Source organism: Chiloscyllium punctatum, chromosome 11, assembly GCF_047496795.1.
Source record: "Chiloscyllium punctatum isolate Juve2018m chromosome 11, sChiPun1.3, whole genome shotgun sequence".
NCBI classification, from domain to species: Eukaryota; Metazoa; Chordata; class Chondrichthyes; order Orectolobiformes; family Hemiscylliidae; genus Chiloscyllium; species Chiloscyllium punctatum.
The window spans coordinates 8,940,988-8,962,234 of record NC_092749.1 but is presented as its reverse complement, the minus strand read 5'-3'; the positions used below and the strand labels follow the sequence as shown (position 1 = coordinate 8,962,234).

Sequence of the window (21,247 nt, the reverse complement as noted above, 5' to 3'; positions counted from 1 at the left end):
AGGTTGAGCGGGGACCTGAGATGTGTAGGATTATTGGGACAAAGACAGGGTGATTTGGAAGGATTGTTTTCCCATCAGTAAAGAGTCAATAACAATAAAACATTGGAGCAGAATAGGCTGCTGATCCCCTCAAGTCTTCCACCATTCAACAAGATCATGGAAGATCCGATAACATTCAACTTCACTTCCTTGCCTCTTCCATAAAAATCTATCTCAAGTCTACCTCATGTGCTTAATGACCCAGTCTTGACAGGTCTCTGTGGTAAAGGATCCCACAGATTCACCACCCTCTGAGTAAAGAAATTCCTCCTTATCTCTGACTTAAATGTGTGACCCCTTAGTCTAAAATTATTTCCCCACAAGGGGAAACAACCTCTCCACGTCTACTCTGTCAAGTCCCTTAAGAATCTTGTTATGTTTCAATAAGGACAGCTCTCATTCTTCTACATGCCAATGAATACAGGTCCAAATTGACGTAACCTCTCCTCATAACACACGTTATGTATCAGTCTAGTGAATCTTCTCTGAACTACCTCCAATGGCAGTATATCTTTCTTTAGATAAGGGGCTCAAAATTGTTCCCAATATTCCAGCTGTGGTCTGACTAGTGACTTGTACAGTTTTAGTAAAACCTCCCTCTTTTCACACCCTATCCCCTTTGAAATAAAGGCCAACGTTCTACTTGCCTTCCTATTACCTGCTGAACTTGGATGCTAGCTTTTCAAGATTCATGTACGAGGACCCTGAACCCTTCCTTGTTGTTGCTATCTGCAGCTTTTCTCCATTTAAATAACATCCAGCAACTCCATTCCTCCTGCCAAAGTACACAACCTCTCATTTTCATAGAAAATCATAGAATCCCTACAGTGTGGAAACAGGCCATTTGGCCCAACAAGTCCACACTCACCCTCCAAAGAGTAACTCACCCAGAACCATTCCCCTCTCCTCCTTTGCTGCTGACAAATGCACCTAATCTACTCATCCCCTGAACATGATGGGCACTCGAACATGGCTAATTCATCTAAACTGCACGACTTTGGATTGTGGGAGGAAACTGGAGCACCCGGAGGAAACCCACGCAGACACGGGGAGAATGTGCAAACTCCACGCGGACAGTCTGACAAGGCTGGAATTGAACCCGGGTCCCTAGCACTGTGAGGCAACAGTGCTAGCCACTGAGCCACCGTGCCACCCCCACATTATTTCCCACATTATAATCCATCTGCCAAGTTTTTATCCACTTGCTTAACCTGTCCATAACCTGACAGGATAGAGTTGGGAATGTGTTTCCCTGGGTGGGGAGTACAGAACTGAGGGTGGTCATCATCTCACGGTAGGTAAAGGGTCAGCCCCTGAGGATTTTCTTCACTTAAATTGCTCGGAACCATTGGAATCCTCAGACCCAGAGAGCTGCGCCTGCTCTGTCATTTAGTATGTTCAAGACAGAGGTCAATGGGTTTTTAGGTATTTCATGAATTAAAGAGTTTGGGACAGTGTAAGAAGATTGAACAAAAATAAAAAGTGTGATTGTATTGAATGATGCACTAGGGTCGAGGGGCTGAGTGGCCTCCTGTTTCATATTGAAGAACCAATCTAAGTCACAGACATTTACAACACAAGTCAACAAAGATTGGACTGCACAAATCCCATTTTCCAGCTTTTGGCCCATATCCATGGAGGCTACGGCAATGCAAGTGACTATCTCAAAACTGCTTCGACGTTACAAGAGTTTCTGAATCAGTCACCCCTAGGCTCCCACCACCCCTTTGAGTTAAAAGAAAATTCTCAATATGTTGCCCCCCCCCCCCCCCCCCCCCCCGGGTATGTGACACTCAGTGAGCTGCCCCCACCCGCCCCAGGATATCTGACACTCAGTGTAATGCCTTCCCCGGGGTATCTGACACTCAATGTGAAGCCCCCCCGGAGTACCTGACCCTCAGTGAGCTGCCCCCACCCCGGGGTATCTGACACTCGGTGTGATGCTCCCCCCGGGGTATCTGATACTCAGTGTAATGCCCCCCCCCACCCCCTGGGATATCTGACACTTGGTGTGTTGCACCCTGGGGTATCTGACACTCAGTGCGATGCTCCCCCAGGGGTACCTGACACTCAGTGTAATGGCTCCCTTCCCCGGGTATCTGACACTCAGTGTGATGCCACCCCCCCCCCCCCCCCCCCCCCAGGGATCTGACACTCAGTGTGATGACCCCCCCCCCCCCACACCAGGGTATCTGATACTCGGTGTGATGCCCCCCCACCTCCTGCCCCTCCCTAGAGGCTAAGTCCCAGCCTCTGGCCGTGGTGGTCGCAATGCTCCTATCACACCCCATGGGATCTGCTGTCTCTCTCGGGGATCAGTGATCTGCTTGCGCTTGAACCTTCCCTGTGGGACCGTGGATCCCGGAGCCGCTCGCTCACCCGCTTTTCCGGTGCCTGTCCGGAGTTGATCCCTCTGTGGCGGGTGGATCCCTCTGTCCCGGGTTGATCTCTCCCTGTGTCAGGTGGATTCTCTCCATGTCCCGGGTTGATCTCTCCCTGTGTCAGGTGGATTCTCTCCATGTCCCGGGTTGATCTCTCCCTGTGTCAGGTGGATTCTCTCCATGTCCCGGGTGTATTCCTTTTCCTGAGTTGATCTCTCTCTGTCCCGGGTTGGTTCTCTTGTTCAGAATGGGTCTCACTATCCTGAGTGGATCATCCCCTCTTCCCGAGTGGGTCTCTCTGTTCCGAGTGGATTCTCTCCTGGTGCCGAGTGGATCTCTCTGTCCTGAGTGGGTCACTCTGTCTGTCTGACCGGTGGTGGTGGTGTTTTGAGGGAATATACCCTGGTCCCAGCCTCCTGCTGCAAAATCTGAGTCAGATAGTCTGTTTCTTCAACCCAAAGGAACTGGGCTGTGAGAAGGAAGAAGAGACACAACCACAAATAAACTGCTGGGAATAACAGAACAGAAAAGAGGAGAGAGAGAGGAAGAAAGCAAGAGAGACAGAGACTGGCAGAAAGAGAGAGAGAGAGAGAGGAAGACTGTCAGACCGAAAGAGAGAGATGGAGAAAGGGACATAGAGAGAGAGGGACAAAGAGAGAGAGAGAGACAGAGACTAGCATGTACTGGTTCTGAGGAAGGGTCATTTAACCCAAAACTCTGATTTCTTTCTGCCTGATGCTGCCAGACCTGTTGATCATTCCCAGCATTTTTTTTTGATTTTGTTTCTGATTTACACCATCTGCAGGCCTCCCTCCCTTTTTTATATTGGAGGTAGTGATGGGGTTAGACACACACAGCGTGAGTAGGAAGAGACAGAAAAACACTAGTTTAAACATTTTATCTTATTGGAAATAAAACATTACTTCAGGGATTTCTGACCACCTTCAGCAAGGTTAGGATTTCACACTAAAATGCTTTGAATAATGTTAAAATGTTAAACTGCTGCAGAGGAGCCTGATTCCAATAGGTTTATTAATTTAGAGCCAGTTATTTCTCCAGATCCTTTGCTGCCTGCCCTCTCCCTCTCCAAATCCTTTTACATCCCTCATTTTTGCAACAATAAAAAAAAACTAATCCCTAGTTAGTCCGATATCAGAAACTTTGTTTCAGCAATTGATTGCAGCAGAGAATACCACACTCCAACTAGGCACAAGGAGAGCTCTCCCATGGAGATTTAATTATCTCCCCAATATTTCCTACTATTAATAAAAAAGTGACTTGTGGGTTGTTCTTCACTCTACTATTGACCATGAGAACTAATAGAAATATGTATTTGTCTGATTTTCATTCATTCCAGAGCACTTCAAGCAATAGCTATACCCTGTAAAACTAAGAGGTTCTTGTGGAGCAGTGGTAGTATCCCTATCTCTGAATCAGGAGGCCTAAGTTGAAACCCTATCTTTCCCAGAGGTGTGTAATAACATCTCTGATCAGGTTGGTTAGGAAATATCTACCTTGAAATACAAATATCACTCAAGTGCCAGGCAATGGTCTCTAACCGTGGTCCATGATAATCAATGGTATCACTATCACTTAAACCCCTTTCTTCGTGGGGGTTACCAGCCATACCAATACAGGGGCTACAAGAGCAGGTCAGAATAAAAAAGACTGCAGAAGCTGGAAACCTAAAGTAGAAAGTGAAAATGCTGGAGAAACTCAGCAGGTCTGGCAGCATCTGTGGAGAGAGAAATAGAGTTAATGTCTCGAGTCTGATACGCCTCTTCCTCAGAACAGGAAGGGGTTGGAAAATTGTGGTTTCTAAATATTTTTGACAGAGAGGGAGAAGAGGAACGAGAGGAACAGATACTGGAGGAGGCCAGATCAAAAGACAAGGGCTGGTCATGGTGATAAAGGAGACATAGAGATGTCAGGTAAGTGCCATGCTAGCTGTGATGGGGAGAAGATGGATTTGCTGAGACAAAGCCAGTAAGAAAAAAAAAACAACTCATGTAGAGGCTGGAGAAGTTGCAACCAAAATGAAGGACAGAGATCAAGCTCTGAAATTTTTCAGCTCAATATTGGGTCCTAGAGGCTATAAAGGCAGGTAGATGGACAGAGCGGGCAGCCTCTTTGTAAGAAATTAAATCAATTGCACAAAGTTATATCGAGTTGGAATGTACGGAATCTGTATGGGTAGAGCTGAGGAATCACAAAAGAGAAAAAGACCTTGATGGGAGTTGTGTATTGGTCTCTGAGCAGTCGTCAGGATGTGGGAAAGAAATTAAATCAGGAGATAGAAAAGGCAGTTAGAACAGGCACTATTATAATCAACATGGGGGACTTCAATATGCAGGAGGACTGGGAAAGTCAGGTTGGTAGCAGATCTCAAGAAAAGGAATTTGTGGAATGATTAAGATAGGTTTTTGGAACAGCTTATGGTTGAGCCCACTAGGGAACAGGGAATTCTGGATTTGGTGATGTGCAATGAGAAAGACTTGATGAGGGAGATTTAGGTGAAGGTGGCAGTGACCAGAATATAGAATCATAAAGTCACACAGCACGGAAACAGATCCTTTGACACTTGCCCATGCCAACCAAGAATCCTAAACTGAACTAGTCCCATTTGTCTGCATTTGGCCCATATTGCTCTAAACTTTTCCTATTCATATGCCCATCTACATGTCTATTAAATGTTGTAATTGTACTCACCTCTACCACTTCCTCTGGCAGCTCGTTCCACCAGCCTCTGTGTGAAAATGTTGCCCCTCATATCTTAAATCTTTCCCCTCTCACCTTAAAACTATGTCCTCTGATTTTGGACTCCCCTACCCTGCGGAAAAGACCTTGGCTATTCACCTTATCCATGCCCCTCATGATTTTATAAACCTCTATAAGATTATCCCTCAGCTTCCTATGTTCCAGGGAAATGGATCTCAGTAGATGTGACAATAATAAATCAAATCAAAAACTCCCAGCTTATCTAGCCTCTCCTTATAATACAAATTCTGTAGTCTAGTTAATATCCTTGTAAATCCTTTCTGCAACCTTTCCAGTTTAGTAATATCCTCCCAATAGTAGGGTGATCAGAATTGTATGCAGTACTCCAAATGTGGCCTCACCAATGTCTTGCATAACCACAATATGACATCCTAACTCCTGTACTCAATGTTCTGACCAATGAAGACAAGCATGCCAAATGCCTTCTTCCACCCTGTCTACCTGTTACGTCACTTTCAAGGAATTATGTGCTTGCGCTCTTAGGTCTCTCTGTTCAACAACACTCCCCTGGGCCCTACCATTAACTGTGTAAGTCCTGACCTGGTTTGTCTTACCAAACTCCAACACCTCACATTTATCTAAACTAAACTCCATCTGCCATTCCTCACTCCATTAGATCAGCTAATTGTACTCTTAGATAATATTCTTCACTTTCTACTACACCAATTCTGGCATCAACTACAAACTTACTAACTATGCCTCCTATATTTTTAACCAAATAATTTATATAAATGATGAATAACAGTATACCAAGCAGCGATCCTTGTATCACACTGCTGGTCACAGGCCTCCAGTCTGAACAACAACTACCTACCACCATCCTCTGTCTCCTACCATCAAGCCAAATTTACATGCAATTGGCTAGTTCTCCCTGGATCCCATGCGATATAACCTTACTAAGCAGTCTAACATGAGGAACCTTATCAAAGACTTTGCTAAAGTCCATGTAGACAACATCTACCGCTCTGCCTTCATCTATCTTTTTGGTCACATCTTCAAAAACTCAGTTTGTGAGACATAATTCCCATGGACAAGGCCATGTTGATTATTCCTAATTAGCCCTTACTTTTCCAAATGCATGTAAATTCTGTCTCTCAGAATCCCCTCCACCAACTTAGCCATGACTGATGTCAGGCACACCGGTCTAAAGTTCCTCGGCTTGTTCTTACAGCTCTTCTTAAGGTGCAACATTAGCCATCTTCCAGGCTTCAAGCACCTCACTAACTATTGTAGATGATATAAAAATCTTTACATGGGCCCCACAATTTCTTCCCTAGCCTATCACAATGTCCTGAGATACATGTGATCAGGTCCTGAGGTTTTATCAACCTTATGTGTTTTAAGACCTCCAGCACCTCCTTCTACAACGTGGACTCTTTTCAAGACATCATTATTTCCCTAAGTTCACCTAGCTTCCATGTCTTTCTCCACAATAAATACTGACGGAAAATACTTGTTTAGTATCTCACCTATCTCTTGCCTTCCATATATAGATAACCTTGTTGATCTTTAAGGGGCCATATTCTTTCCCTCATTACTCTGTGGCCCTTAATGTATTTATAGAATTTCTTTGAATACTAAAGAGTAAAGAACAATACAGTACAGGAACAGGTCCTTCAGCCCTCTAAGCCTGTGCCACCACATTTTTCCTTTCCAAACTAAAACTGCCTTTTCTCACAGGATCCATATCCCTCTATTCTCTTTCTATTTACATATTCATCCAGCTTCTTCAATACTGCTATTGTATTCGCTTCCACCACCTCGTTTGGCAACTTATTCCAGGAACTCAACACCCTTTATGTGAAAACATTACCTTATACGTCTCTTTTAAATGCCCCCCTCACACCTTGAACCTGTGTCCCCCAGTGATTGACCTCTCAACCCTGGGACAAAGTCTCATACTTTCCACTCTATACATGCCATTCACAATATTATAAATTTCTTTCAAGATGCCCCTCAACCTCCAGCGTTCCAGTGAAAACAAATCTAGTCTAGCCAATCTTTCTCCATAGCTAAAATCCCCCATACCAGGCAACATCCTGGTAAACCTTTTCTGTACCCTCTTCAAAGCATCCACATTCTTCTTGGTAGCATGGTGACCATAACTGAATGCAATTTTCCAAGTGTGGTCCAACTAAAGTTCTATAAAGCTGCAGCATAACTTGTCTATCCTTACACTCAATGCCTTCAACTTATCTGCCCAGGCTACCTCATGTCCCCTTTTCATCCTTCTGATTTCTCTCTTAAGTATATCTCCTATTCATGCTATAGTCTGAGAGGGAGGAAATTGGATCAGCGGATGGAGGGAGGAGTGATAGAGGGAGGAGTGATGTGAGGGTTTGAGTTATAAGGAGAGGCTGGACAGGCTGGGATTTGTTTCACAGGAGTATAGGAGGATGAGGTTGTAGAGGTTTATAAAATCATGAGGGCATAGATAAGGTGAATAGCCAAGAGTTATTTTTCCCCTTATGGTGGGGAATTTCAAAACTACCTTATTTTTAAAATACAGTGGGTGGTTTGCATGTGGAATAAACTTCCAGAAGGAGTGGTGGATGTGGATACAGTTACAATGTTGAAAAGACATTTGGATAAATACATGAATAGGAAAAGTTTGGAGGGATATGGGCCAGGAGGAGGCAGAAGGGGCGAGTTTAGTTTGGGAACATGGGACTGATTGGACTTAGGCGTCTGTTTCGGTGCTACATGACTCTATGATGGTGGGGTTTGTGAAGATTGTGATCAGAGCTCAAGGGAGAAGGTGTAAGAGTGACCCTGCCATTGACAGAGTCAGTCCCCACCAACCTGTCAGCCTCCCAAAGTGCCCCGGAACTAATCCGCGGGATCGCTCTCCCCCGGGAGGGGCAGTCCGGGCGGAGCCGGAAGTTATGGGGAACTGATTTCGCACGGACTGTTTCTGGTTGGCGGTTTCTATGGCGGCGGCAGCGCCAGCGGGTGAGTGTTTCCGCGGGGATCACCGTCACCCCCCCCCTCCCCCGGCCCCGATCCCCCAACCCTCCGGCCTGTCCACCCCACAGCCGCCCGTGAGGGTGTTGTCAGGCCCCGAATTATTTTTGGGGGGGGGGGGTCTGGCGCCGTTTAATTTAAATCAAATCAACCCCAACTTGTCCCGAGATAGGGGCTGCTGGGCCGCGGGGGGGGGGGGGAGGGGGGGAGGAGGTGGGGGGTGGAGAGTGTGTCTGGGGGATGGGGATGGGGATGGGGATGGGGATGGGGAGAGGGGGGGGGGGGTGTCTCTGAGATGAGTCCAAAGGCGAAGAGAACCTTCACAGTTGGGCCGGGCCAATCACGGCTGGAATCAGCAACCACCCCCCCCCCCCCACCGCCACAACAACCCCTCCCTCACCCACACATACCCCACGCCTGTTCCCTCCACACACCCCCCCCCCCCCCCCCCCCAATACACACACCTCCCACAGATCCAAACGCACAACCCACTTCTGCATCCCCCCGCCCCCACAACACATACACAGATAAAGAGGAACACTCCACCTGTCCAAAGAGCTTCAAAACCTTGGAGTCATTGGAAATGTCTGGGACTGAGATCAACAGATTTCACTTTGTCTGGATCTCCAGGGATGTGTGACAAAGATGTAAAGGTGTAACTGTGTACTGGAGCAGGCAGAAAGGGCTTCCTCCTGTTCCAGGATCACCATGAGTTTATCAATCGTGTTTATCTTCTTATATGTTATCTTCATTCATCAGGATGATGTTCAACCTTCTCAGACTTGTGAAAATGCAGGCGCCTATTGGACACGCTCGGCCTTTACTCCAGCTCACACTGGCTCTGATAAAACCTGATGCTGTAGCTCACCCCTTAATCCTGCAGGTAGGGAGAACTATCCACTCAGGTGGATAGAGTTTGTAAGAAGGCCTATGGAGTATTATCGTTCATTAGCAGAGGGATTGAATTCAAGAGTCGTGAAGTGATGTTGCAGCTGTACAGGACTTTGGTTAGGCCAAAGTTGGAGTACTGTGTGCAGTTCTGGTCGCCTCACTTTAGGAAAGATGTGGAAGCTTTGGAGAGGGTGCAGAGAAGATTTACCAGGATGTTGCCTGGAATGGAGAATAGGTCGTACGAGGATAGGTTGAGAGTTCTCGGCCTTTTCTCGTTGGAACGGCGAAGGATGAGGGGTGACTTGATAGAGGTTTATAAGATGATCAGAGAATAGATAGAGTAGACAGTCAGAAACTTTTTCCCCGGGTACAACAGAGTGTTACAAGGGGACATAAATTTAAGGTGAAGGGTGGAAGGTATAGGGGAGATGTCAGGGGTGGGTTCTTTACCCAGAGAGTGGTGGGGGCATGGAATGCGCTGCCCGTGGGAGTGGTAGAGTCAGAATCATTGGCGACCTTTAAGCGGCATTTGGATCGGTACATGGATGGGTGCTTAATCTAGGATAGAAGTTCGGCACAACATCGTGGGCCGAAGGGCCTGTTCTGTGCTGTATTGTTCTATGTTCTAACTTCTGTTAACCACACTCATCCTGTGGGCATCCGTGACTGCATGAGTCTTAATGATCATTAGAGACTGCAACATCATGTTATCCATCTGTGAATTTGCCTATAATTCAGTTCAAGGAAGTCGGAAAGGATTACACCCTATGTGACATTTTTAGTTTGGGAAACCTGGTTGGCATGGCAAGTTGGACTGATGGGTCTGTTTCAGCGTATGACTCTGATGCTATGACTTTGGGACATTCTGATAAGATTCAACTCCCATTGCTCAAATGGGCAAGTCACTTAAAATGTCTGTAAAGCAGTAGCGTTTAGCTATTTGCATTAAAGTCTGTTTTAAAGTTACTGATGACCAGAATTTGCCAGTTCTCAACAATTCATAAAAGTGCACTGAATGCCAGAACAAAGATTAGATAACCACAAAGACAGAAGTTGCTGGTAAAGCTCAGCAGGTCTGGCAGATGTTGTGAAGAGAAATCAAAATTAATGTTTCGGCTTCAGAGACCCTTCCTCAGAACTCAGTGGTTAGCACTGCTGCCTCGCAATGCCAAGAGACCCGGGTTCAATTCCTGCCTCAGGCGACTGTCTGTGTGGAGTTTGCACATTCTCCCCGTGTCTGCGTGGGTTTCCTCCGGGTGCTCTGGTTTCCTCCCACAATCCAAAAATGTGCAGGTTAGGTGAATTGGCCATGCTAAATTGCCTGTAGTGTTAGGTGAAGGGGTAAAAGTAGGAGAATGGGTTTGGGTGGGTTACACTTTGGCGGGTCGGTGTGGACTTGTTGGGCCGAAGGGCCTGTTTCCACACTGTAAGTGATCTAATCTAAGTGAGTAATCTAATCTAAGTATCTCATTACGATCAATTTATTGCATGGGCACTCGGATCCTTTAAACCTCTTGTGGTGTTAGGTTGTAGCTGACGCTAACCATTACCTGCAGCAGCTAATATGTCCGGAAAGAGGCGATCCTTGAGTCTGGGAGCCAAGATCGAGCTTCTAGGCAGGTTTGACAAAATATTTGAGATTAGTCACTGAAAAAATAAGAAATTGATGGGAAACCTCAGCAAGTCTGGCAGCATTAGAGAAAGCAGAATTAACTTTGCAGATTCAGTGACTCTCCTTCAGAACTGACCATAGCTGGGAATGATTGGTATATAGGGGAACCTTGATTATCCAAACGTGATGGGTAGGTACTACTTCGTTCGGGTAATCGATTACTCGGTTAGTCAATTAAATGCCTTTCCTTTGGGGCTCAGAGTTTTTAAAATCTGCTCCCTGTTCAGGAGACTGCAGCAGCACACAGTATGTGAAACCCCGCCCCCCAAACGCATCCAACACCGCCTCCTCGCCACCAACCCCAACACCGCCCTCCCCGATCCCAACACCACTCCCCCGACTCCAACACCACCCCCCCAACCTCATCCACCACTGTCCCCCACCCCCTCACTGTAAACAAAAGACGCGATCACTGTTGGAAACATGTCTTTGATGTAATGTTTCCATTGGGGCCCTGAGGTCTCCTTCGGGTAATCTGATTTTTTGGATAATTAATATTCGGATCATTGAGGTTCCTCTGTATATGCTAGAGAAAGGGTGGGGAGAAGGGGAAAGAGTAAATGATTGGTGAAATGGAGCCCAGAAACAGAGAGAAAAACAGTTGGGCAGACAAACGAATGGGTAAACATCAGCCTGGAGAATGAGTAGCTGCTAATGGGGACAATTAGTGGCTGACGATGGGTAGTGTATGGTAGCAGCCCATGTAGTAACAGGCCTGGTGAGGGGGGATGGGGTAAAGATACAGGATGGTGCTCAGGCCCTAATCTAAGTGAACTTGATATTGAGTCCAGAAGGCTGCAGGGTCCCCAAACAGAAAAGGAGATACTGTTCTTCCAGCTTGCACTGAGTTTTGTTGGAGCACTGAAGCAAGTCTGAGACAGAGATGTTGGCCAGGGAAAATGGTGGTACAGTATCTTAATTTGGCAAGCAACTGGAAGCTCAGGGTCATTTTTACGGTTAGAGCATAGGTGTTCTGTAAAGTGGTTGCCCACTCTGCGTTTTGTCTCCCTCATGTAAAGGAAACCACATCAGTGTCAGCCACTAATGATCTGCAGTTATTCATTCTCCCAGGCTGACCTTCGCCCACTCCTTTGTCTGCCCACCTGTGTTTTTCTCTGGGGCTGGCTTGTTGATTGTGGGAATGGAAGTCCCAGCCTAACACATTATTCTGACGTACGAAGGAGGAGACGCTTAACTCCAGCTCAATGCCAGCAAAACCAAGGAACTCATTATTGACTTTCAGCGGGATGTTACTCATGTCCTCCTACACATTAACGGCACAGGGGTGGAACGAGTGTAGAGTGTCAAGCTCCTGGGAATGGTCATCCACAACAAGCTTTCTTGGACTGTTCATGTGGATGCACTGGTTACAAAGGCCCAACAATGTCTCTTCATCCTCAGGCAGCTGAGGAAATTTGGCATGACGGTGAATACCCTTGCCAACCTTTAGAGGTGCACCATCAAGAGCTTTCTGTCTGGATGTACCATTCAAATTTGGGGACAGTTACAGAGTGGTGAACTCGGCCCGGACAATCACAAAGGCCAGCCTCCCATCTCTGGAATCCATCTACCAGGCCCGCTGTCAAGGAAAGGCCGCCAGCATTCTCAAAGATCCATCCCACCCTGGCAATGTTTTTCTACAACCTCTACCATCGGGGAGAAGGTACAGAAGCCTGAACACACGCACCAGCCGGTTTCGCAACTGTTTCTACCCTACTGTTGTTAGAATACTAAATGAGCTCACAAACTCTTAACATTCGCCTGTACCTGTGTTTTTGTTTTTGTTTTTGCTGCTGTTTACCTATTATTTACTATCTATGCTATTTAATTACATGATCTGTCTGTATTGCTCGCCAGGCAAAGCTTTTCACTGTGCCTGGTACATGTGACAATAAATTCAATTCAATTCAAATTCAACTCCAGCAGGAGATACATCCAGGTCTACCTGGCAGGGGGGTACCTTCAATATTGGAAGACCCGAGACCCCAGGATGTCTGTAACTGTGAAAAGACTGGTGTTCTCTACACATGCTTTGGGGGTGACATGTTAGCCTCACAATAGGAGGATCCCCTGGTCTGTAAGAGAGTCAGGAAATTACTTTCGGTTATGGCCAACTGCAATATGGATGAAATATGACTTGCTTGTGATTTGAAAGGAACAGAACCCTCACTGCTTCAGGGGAGTCCATCACCTACTTGTTATACACTGGGTGAGTAAGTTTGCTGTGAATGGATGCATCATGGGATGGCAGGCTTCTGGGCTGGCAAACTGTCATCTTCCTGGATAAGTCTTTAGGACACCCATGCATCACTGAGCTGAAGACCATTCACTTTGTATTCCTCCAGTCTCTGAGCCAGCTCTTGGAGCAGGGGATTGTCTACTGTCTGAAGCAGCATTATGTCAAGGCAAAGAGAGAGAAGGCCCTGGATGTGGCGGCTAGTATTGCGGAGTTAACAGTAGGGCAGTGTATAATGGGAATCTCTCTTTTGAATGCTGTCCATCTGTTGAAAGACTCTTGGGATTCTGTCATTCAACAAATCAGTACCTTGCTTCAGGAAAGTAGACTTTCTAATGACTCAAAGTGAGGTAACTGAGGCAGTGCAGGAAGTGACTCCAAATGAAAGTAAGTCAGAGGAAGAATTCTCTTCAGCTGTGTTGCTTTGGGGGCGGTAATTCTGCATGTGATGTTCAGGAGGGGGGATATCAGAGAGGTCAATGCAAGTCTAGGGTGAAAGGACACAGAGCAAGGTCTGGTTATGCTGGTAGATGTATGCACTGGTACCAAACTCAGCAGCAGCACCTGATTATAGAACTAGATTGGGTGACCCTTTGAAAGGTTGATCTACTCTGGCTGCATCTTGTTCAAACTCATTCAAGGAAACAATCCTTTGCAAATCTGTAGAACTGATGTGCAATATTAGAAGTTTTAATGCAGCTGAATGTTTTGTCATAGTTTGAAATAACTGTTCTGTGCTTGAAGTTTTATAAATGAATGACTGACAGTGCAGGGTGAGGCTCTTTGATGAAGCTCTACTGGCTCTTTGAAATGACATAGGAAAAGGTACCAAAGTGTGGTTTGGAATTGTCTTCCACAATTGACAGTGGATGCTAGATCAGTTTACAATTTAAAATCTGAAATGACTAAATATTTAAGCAAAAATATTAAAGGATATAGATCAAAGGCAAGTTGTGGAGATCGGCCACAGATCAGCCATGATCTAATTGAATGGCGGAACAGGCTTGAGGGGCTGAATGGCATAATCATTCCTCTGTGTTAGATGAAGGGACCAAATGTATGGTTTCTAAATTTGCAGATGATGCTAAAGGTGTGTAGGAATGTGAGTTGTCATGAGAATATAAAGACAGGTTAAGTGTGTGGGCTAAAATTTGGGGTATGGAATATAAAATGGAAATGTATGAAATTATCTGATGTGGGGAGAATAGAAAAGTAGTACGTGATTTATATGGAGAGAGATTGCAAAGCTTAGTGGTACAGAGTGTCTGGGTGTCCTGATACAAGTATGCTGCTATTGCAAGTGATTAGAAAGGCAAGTTATGTTTCTAGCAAAAGGAAAGATGTGGGGGGCTGTGAATGCAGCTGTACAAGGACTGGGTAAGACCACATTTGGTGAATTATTGATAATTTTGGCCTTGAGAAAGGATATTAGAAGAAGGTCAGAGAAGCATCACTTGACTGATGGCTGTACTAAAGGGCTTATCTTCTGCAGGATAATCGGACCCACTGGTTTAAGACTGATATCCAGATGGTGAATTAGGCTGCAAAAGACATTCACAGATTTACAAGGTCTTCTTGTAAATCTGAAATTTGGCACAAACACCCATTTTCACCACCAGGGACATATTTCCCTCCCCTCCCCTATCAGCGTTCCGAAAAGACCACTCCCTCCGTGACTCCCTCGTCAGGTCCACACCCCCCACCAACCCAACCTCCACTCCCGGCACCTTCCCCTGCAACCGCAAGAAATGCAAAACTTGCGCCCACACCTCCCCCCTCACTTCCCTCCAAGGCCCTAAGGGACACTTCCATATCCGCCACAAATTCACCTGCACCTCCACACACATCATTTACTGCATCTGCTGCACCCGATGTAGCCTCCTCTATATTGGGGAGACAGGGTGCCTACTTGCGGAATGTTTCAGAGAACACCTCTGGGACACCCGGACCAACCAACCCAACCATCCCGTGGCTCAACATTTCAACTCCCCCTCCCACTCCACCAAGGACATGCAGGTCCTTGGACTCCTCCATCGCCAGACCATGGCAACACAACAGCTTGAGGAAGAGCGCCTCATCTTCCGCCTGGGAACCCTCCAACCACAAGGGATGAACTCAGATTTCTCCAGTTTCCTCATTTCCCCTCCCCCCACCTTGTCTCAGTCAAATCCCTCGAACTCAGCACCACCTTCCTAACCTGCAATCTTCTTCCTGACCTCTCTGCCCCCACCCCCACTCCGGCCTATCACCCTCACCTTGACCTCCCTCCACCTATCGCATTTCCAACACCCCTCCCCCAAGTCCCTCCTCCCTACCTTTTACCTTAGCCTGCTGGACTCACTTTCCTCATTCCTGAAGAAGGGCTGATGCCCGAAACGTTGATTCTCCTGCTCCTTGGATGCTGCCTGACCTGCTGCGCTTTTCCAGCAACACATTTTCAGTGTTAATCCAGAGACCCAGGTCTAGGGATCTGGGTACAAATCCTGCTGAGGCAGGTGGTGGAATCTGAATTTAACAAAAATCTGGAAATAAGACTCCAATGATATCCATGAATCCATTGTTGATTGTTGGAAAAGCCCACCGGGTTCACTAACATCCTAGAGGAAAGGAAACTGCCATCCTTACCTGGTCTGGCCTACATGTGACTCCAGACTGGTTAACTCTTAACTTCCCTCTGGGCAATTAGGAATGGGCAATAAAAGTTGGCCTAGCCAGCGATGCCCCCCTTCACATGAATGAATAACAAAGTGTAATGAGCAATACCTCTTCTCAGTTAATTCTGGAGAGCTTCTGGTTTATTCTAAAGGAGCTAGAATTGTCAGTGAGCCTGTTGGAATTCAGAAGAATGAGTTGTGATCATATGTGGTTCTGGTGTATTTGGTATGGCTGGTGCTGACTTCTGCTCAGTTCAGCATGGAACGTGGGGACACAGTTTAAAATGATAGCATCTTCCTTTTCAGGTTGACTTTAGGAAGCATTTTCTTCTCTTGCAGGGTCAATAGTCTTAGGAATCAATCCTGTTCCCTACATAGCAGTGCAAAGTGATGAATTGAATATATAGGAGGCTGCGTGAGTTAGATTTCTGATTGACATGGGAGTTAAGGATTATGAGTGGGCAGACTAGCAAAGTGAAGTTGATGCCACAATCAGATCAGTCATGGTCTTCTCAAATGGTGGGACATGCTCAGTGGGTACAACATTCTGCTTCTACTTCTTGATATTTGTGTATCAGCATGGACTTCCAGTCTTGAGGTAATTCCTTGAAGAGTGGTCCCACTGTGGCTAAGTTCTTAAGGAAGATTGTAATGTTTGAACTTTCAGCTTTATTTCTTTATTTTCCATTTAAAGCTAAGAAGGTCTGCAATGTGTAATGTAACCTTATTTTGTATATTTTTACACTATACTATAATTTCTACAATGTTTAACTTTTAACTTTGTTCTTTCTTTATATCTTGTTCATAAGATCTTGTACCTAGATGGTGCATTGTGTGGTAATATTATGCCCTTTTCACTGTACTCCTGTACACATGGCAATAACATCAAATCTTGTGTTGCTTCTTTTTTCTTGATTCCAGAAGAAACAGTTTCTCTCTGTCTGCTCTGTTAGTACCATTTAGTATCTTAAATGTAGTTAGTAATCTTCAACCTTGCAAGTATAGCTTTTCTTCTGTGTATGAATAACAAAGTATATACATCACCAGGTTTTTCCCATGCTGTGAAGCTTTTGGCTGCCTCCAAATAATTGTAGGAGTCTGTCATGTTGCATAAAAACGGGAACCAGTCATGAGCAGGATGATGAGAAACATGCTCTATGGTCAAGGTTTAGTTACGCCCTTGTACAGGATGGGTGGCTCAGGCTGTTGGGGAGGACAGGCTTAGTTTGTGCGTGCTGCCTGGTGTGAGCTGTGTATATGTGAATGCTGGATGTGGACTGGGTCAGCCGACCTCAGACATCCCGTTGTTGACCTGTTCTCGTGCTTTTTGTTGAGGCATCTCCCGTGGGGAATAGTCAGGGCAGTGAAGCAGCCCCTCCCTCCTTTGTCGGACTGTGATCCTCACCTTCACCCTGTTCCCTCAAGGCAACCCTGAGTGGTTGGAATCGTCACTGTACTAAGTCCTTTTTGCTGGTTGTTGATTTCAGGCTATCCATCAGAAGATATTGGACAACAACTTTATCATCCTGATGCACAAGTATTTAAAATGGGGCCAGGAAGAATCTCAGGCATTTTATGCAGAGCATTCAGGTATGAGTCCCTGCTCCTGTAAATGTTGATGAGTACATTGGAATCTTCCCTTTTGGTTTGTTTGTGCTATGTAGGTGTTACTGGCGAATTGCCTCAGGAATTGTTGACATTCCCATGCATCTGCTGCCATTCATGTTCTCGACTACACAATGTGGGTTTGGAAACGCTGTCATAGAATCATACATACAAATGGTAGTAATCCATTTGGCTCGTAGTGGATGTGCTAGCTCTGTCTAACAGCTGCATGGCTAGGCCTCTTCCATTGCATGTATTTTCTCTGCAACTCATTCCCCAATTCTTTATGAAAGCCTTGAGTTAATTTGCTACCAGACCCTAACTACTCATGGTATGACCACTCTCCTCATGTTACTATTGCATCCTTTGCCCTTCTTAAATCTGTGTCCACTGACTCTCATCAATGGGAACAGCTTCTGCCTGTCTATTCATGTTCAGATCCCTCACAATTTTGAAAAAAATACTCATCAAATCTTAAAAATTTCTTCAGATTTTTTTCTGATTTGTGTTGTTACAGGTCGATTTTTCTATCAGCGCGTGGTGGAGTTCATGACAAGGTGGGTTCTATAGGCACAGCAGAGTGTGCTTTTGATGCTGTTTCCTTTACCCATGTGATGACAGAGTTGCTCTTCCTCTAACCTTGCTGTTTCACTTCTCTTCTGTTTGACAGTGGTCCAATGAGAGCGTACGTCCTGGCTCGTGAGGATGCCATCCAGCGTTGGCGCTATGTGATGGGCCCAACTAAGGTGTTCCGAGCACGCTACTCTGCTCCGGAATCGATCCGTGGCACCTATGGGCTGACAGACACCAGAAACACCACACATGGCTCAGGTAAGTATTCCTGGACACAGGCACTGTCTCGAGCAAAAGGATTGGTTCATTTTAACTTGCTCTTGGTATACTCCCTCTATTACTAGCAGTGAAGCTTATTAGTAGTGAAGTTTATTATCTAATCGACAGAGGAATGTGATGATCCAACAGTGTACATCTTGTTTCATTTAGGAACCCCAGGCTGCATTGTGTCGTGACTAGTCATGTGTTTAAAGAATGTTGTCAGTTGCAGCAACTTGAGCTGCAGGTTTCACAGGTTAAGAGCAGCTCACCACACTGTGGCATATCTGTGAAGGTGAGAACTTAGTGGCTAGCACCGTTCTGGATGTGGTCGCTGAGGCTTAACAGTGTGCAGAGTGAATATGACAGTGGGTGACCACAAGAGACTCAAAAGTATCTGTCAGTGGTACCACATTGGCACCAGTGGAGGGCAGCAAAGGCACATGACTCTGCAGTCAGAGCTTAGAGAGCTAGACAGGAAGTTTATGAGTAATCTGAAAAGTAATAATCTCTGGATTGCTTCCTGTATTATTTCGACACATAAACAGAAAAGAGACACAAAATTGTGACCAGAAATATGGTGCAGAAGGGGGAAGAGTTTTATATTCTTGGGATATAGGTATCAGCTTTAGTGGAGATGGTACTTGTACAAGCCAGATGTTTTGTGTCTAAACCGAGCTGGGGAAAGTTCCCTAGGAAGCTGATTGGAGGTAGATTTTCAAGTTAGCAGGCGTGTGGCAACCTGGAGATACTGTGGGGTGGGGGTGGGGGGTGAGAAATGGGAAAGACATTGGGTGACACTGATGGCTTGTGGGAGTGGGGAGTGTGAAACTGGAAGAGACACTGGGTGACACTGACCCCCCCATGGGGGTGGGGGGGGGAGGTGTGAGAAATGGGAGACACGCTGGGTGACACTGACTCCCCCTGTGGGGTGGGGGAGCGTATGAGAAATGGGAGAGACACTGGGTGACACTGACGGCCTTTGGGGGTAGGGGGTGTGAGCAATGGGAGAGACACTGGGTGACGCTGACGGCCTGTGGGGGTGGGGGTGGGTGAGAAATGGGAGAGTGACACTGGGTGAATTCCTTACTCAGAGAGCCAGCCCTGACCCAACAGGCTGAGTGACCACCTCCTGTGCTGAGACCCATTCTGTGATTGAGTAATGTACAAATAGAGGCAGTTTTCAGCTGTCTGATGTCCCATTGTCTGCTTGTATTGTCACCTATCTCCAGTTGCAGTCCCTTGCATGGTCCCTGCGTTACTGTTTCAGTAATGGGGACAGTACTGGCCAAGAATTTGGAGCAGGCACCTGGCCATACCAGGTATCGTTGCTTCATTCAGTCCCTCCCTGGCTTTGTGCCTGGGTTTATCCTATAATGTCCTGATATGAAAGTGAGGGAGAAACCCTGGGGATCCACATCCACTCTCTTTCCCCATCGTTTCTATTGGTTTAATGAAATGACTTGGACTATACTTGTGGAAGACACGGGGCAAATTCCTTCATCTCAAGCTAATGGTACTGTACCAAGGCTCAGGGCATTGTCTCTAATAACAGCCAGAAATGAACAATCTCCATTTGACCATGTCATCTTTATTCAGGTGAAATAAGCCTGTTCTAATAAATTGTACATGTGAGAAAACTAGCAGAGGTTTGGGTCTGATTGGATAGTACTTTGAAAGAAACAGCTCAGCTATGATAGGCTGAATGGCCTCTATTGGGTGAATATGCAGATGTTGAATAATCAGCTGCTCTAACATTGTACCCACTCTGTAGTCCCTCAGTCTCTCCACTGGAGAGCTGACTGTTATGAATTGTCATTACCTCTTTGTTTTTACAACTTCAGACTCCCCAGAATCAGCAGCAAAGGAGATTTCCTTTTTCTTTCCGGAGTTTAAGCAGCAGCAGTGGATCAATAAGGAGGAGATGTCTTATCGCCAAGGATTATACTTTTACCATTCTGAGAAACAACTGCACCTGCTCAGGGGACACCAGCAGCAACCAATGCAGACTCAAGAGAGCTCACCACAGGCTGCCTTCGAGGGCACTGACTGCACACTGGACTCAAGGGCACAGATCGAGAGGGTAGTGACCACAGGCCAATTGTGAGGGCATGGACTACAGCCCGGGCATGGACTACAGCCCGGGCATGAGGGCATCTGTTTCTGGGTCATGGATTTGACTGCAGGTGATTCAGGTCCATTTGATGCTCATTGTGGTCAAACAACCTGAGCGTTCACTGTCAGTGTTCCCCAGTCAGCGAGCCCCACTCACTGGGGCTCGAGGTCTGTTTGCGTCTCTCTGACTCTGTTGGAGAATTGATAGACTGCATTTGGATAGGCGAAGCAGGGAACACTTCACAATAGAGTTCCAGCTTCTCACTGTCAATCGCAACTCCATGCAATAGCAACAGACGAACCAGCACTGATAGAATTGGTGTTCATGGGCAAACTGGAGTTTGGAACTTGAACATTCTTGACTATTACCTTTTATCTTTAAACTGGCTACTGTGACAATCTGACTCTCTCACTGTGATTGTTCTGGTTATTTTGAATAAAAGATTTGTATATTTGTATAAATTGGAAGCACATGTTTCTGGTTATTAATGTTGACATCTGCCACCATATTTCTGACATTGTGTAAACATGGCTTAGTTTCTCCCACATATTCCTGAGATAAATGTGTCAATCAAGTGCTGATAAGCAGTTGCTGATGCCATGGATCGTGAGCAGGGAGACAGGAAGCCAGAACACTTTTGAGGAATTTTTTTTTTTTCGTTCTTTCATAGGATGTATGTGTTGTTGGCCAGGCCAGTATTCATTGGATTAATGGTGCTGGAAGAGCACAGCAGGTTTCCTGATGAAGGGCTTTTGCCCGAAACGTCGATTTCGAAGCTACTTGGATGCTGCCTGAACCGATGTGCTCTTCCAGCACCACTAATCCAGAATCTGATTTCCAGCATCTGCAGTCATTGTTTTTACCTCCTTGAGCTGAGTGACTTACTCTGCCCTTTTAGGGGACAATTGAGAGTCAAGCACATTGCTGTGAGCCTGGACTCCAAGCCAGGAAAGGATGCTGGGCTCCTTTATATGCAACATTGCAGCAGGAGCTGTACGTGGGCAACCCCAGGAAGTTGATAGTGTACGTGTTTTGAGGCCAACCCTGTGCTTTGTGCTACCATCTGAGCGTGATCCTGTT

The 21,247-nt window shown here is 46.0% G+C and overlaps 1 protein-coding gene across 1 annotated transcript; it reads left to right on the top strand.

Annotated features, from left to right (window-relative positions):
• Positions 1 to 8,098: 8,098 nt before the first annotated feature.
• On the top strand, positions 8,099 to 20,628 carry LOC140482711 (nucleoside diphosphate kinase 6-like). The gene is made up of 6 exons (XM_072580251.1): positions 8,099 to 8,150; positions 8,922 to 9,045; positions 17,103 to 17,205; positions 17,738 to 17,777; positions 17,891 to 18,051; positions 19,896 to 20,628. The coding sequence occupies exons 2-6, from the start codon at positions 8,923 to 8,925 to the stop codon at positions 20,156 to 20,158; spliced, it is 690 nt and encodes a 229-aa protein (XP_072436352.1). The 5' UTR covers positions 8,099 to 8,150; position 8,922; the 3' UTR covers positions 20,159 to 20,628.
• The last annotated feature ends 619 nt before the right edge of the window (positions 20,629 to 21,247 follow it).

What these genes read in the sequence shown, in the direction of transcription:
- LOC140482711 (XM_072580251.1), top strand. Translation starts at nt 8,923, where the DNA reads ATGATGTTCAACCTTCTCAGACTTGTGAAAATGCAGGCGCCTATTGGA. An exon ending in CTCACCCCTTAATCCTGCAG is followed by an intron (nt 9,046 to 17,102) that starts GTAGGGAGAACT and finishes TGTTGATTTCAG; the next exon opens with GCTATCCATCAGAAGATATT. An exon ending in ATTTTATGCAGAGCATTCAG is followed by an intron (nt 17,206 to 17,737) that starts GTATGAGTCCCT and finishes GTGTTGTTACAG; the next exon opens with GTCGATTTTTCTATCAGCGC.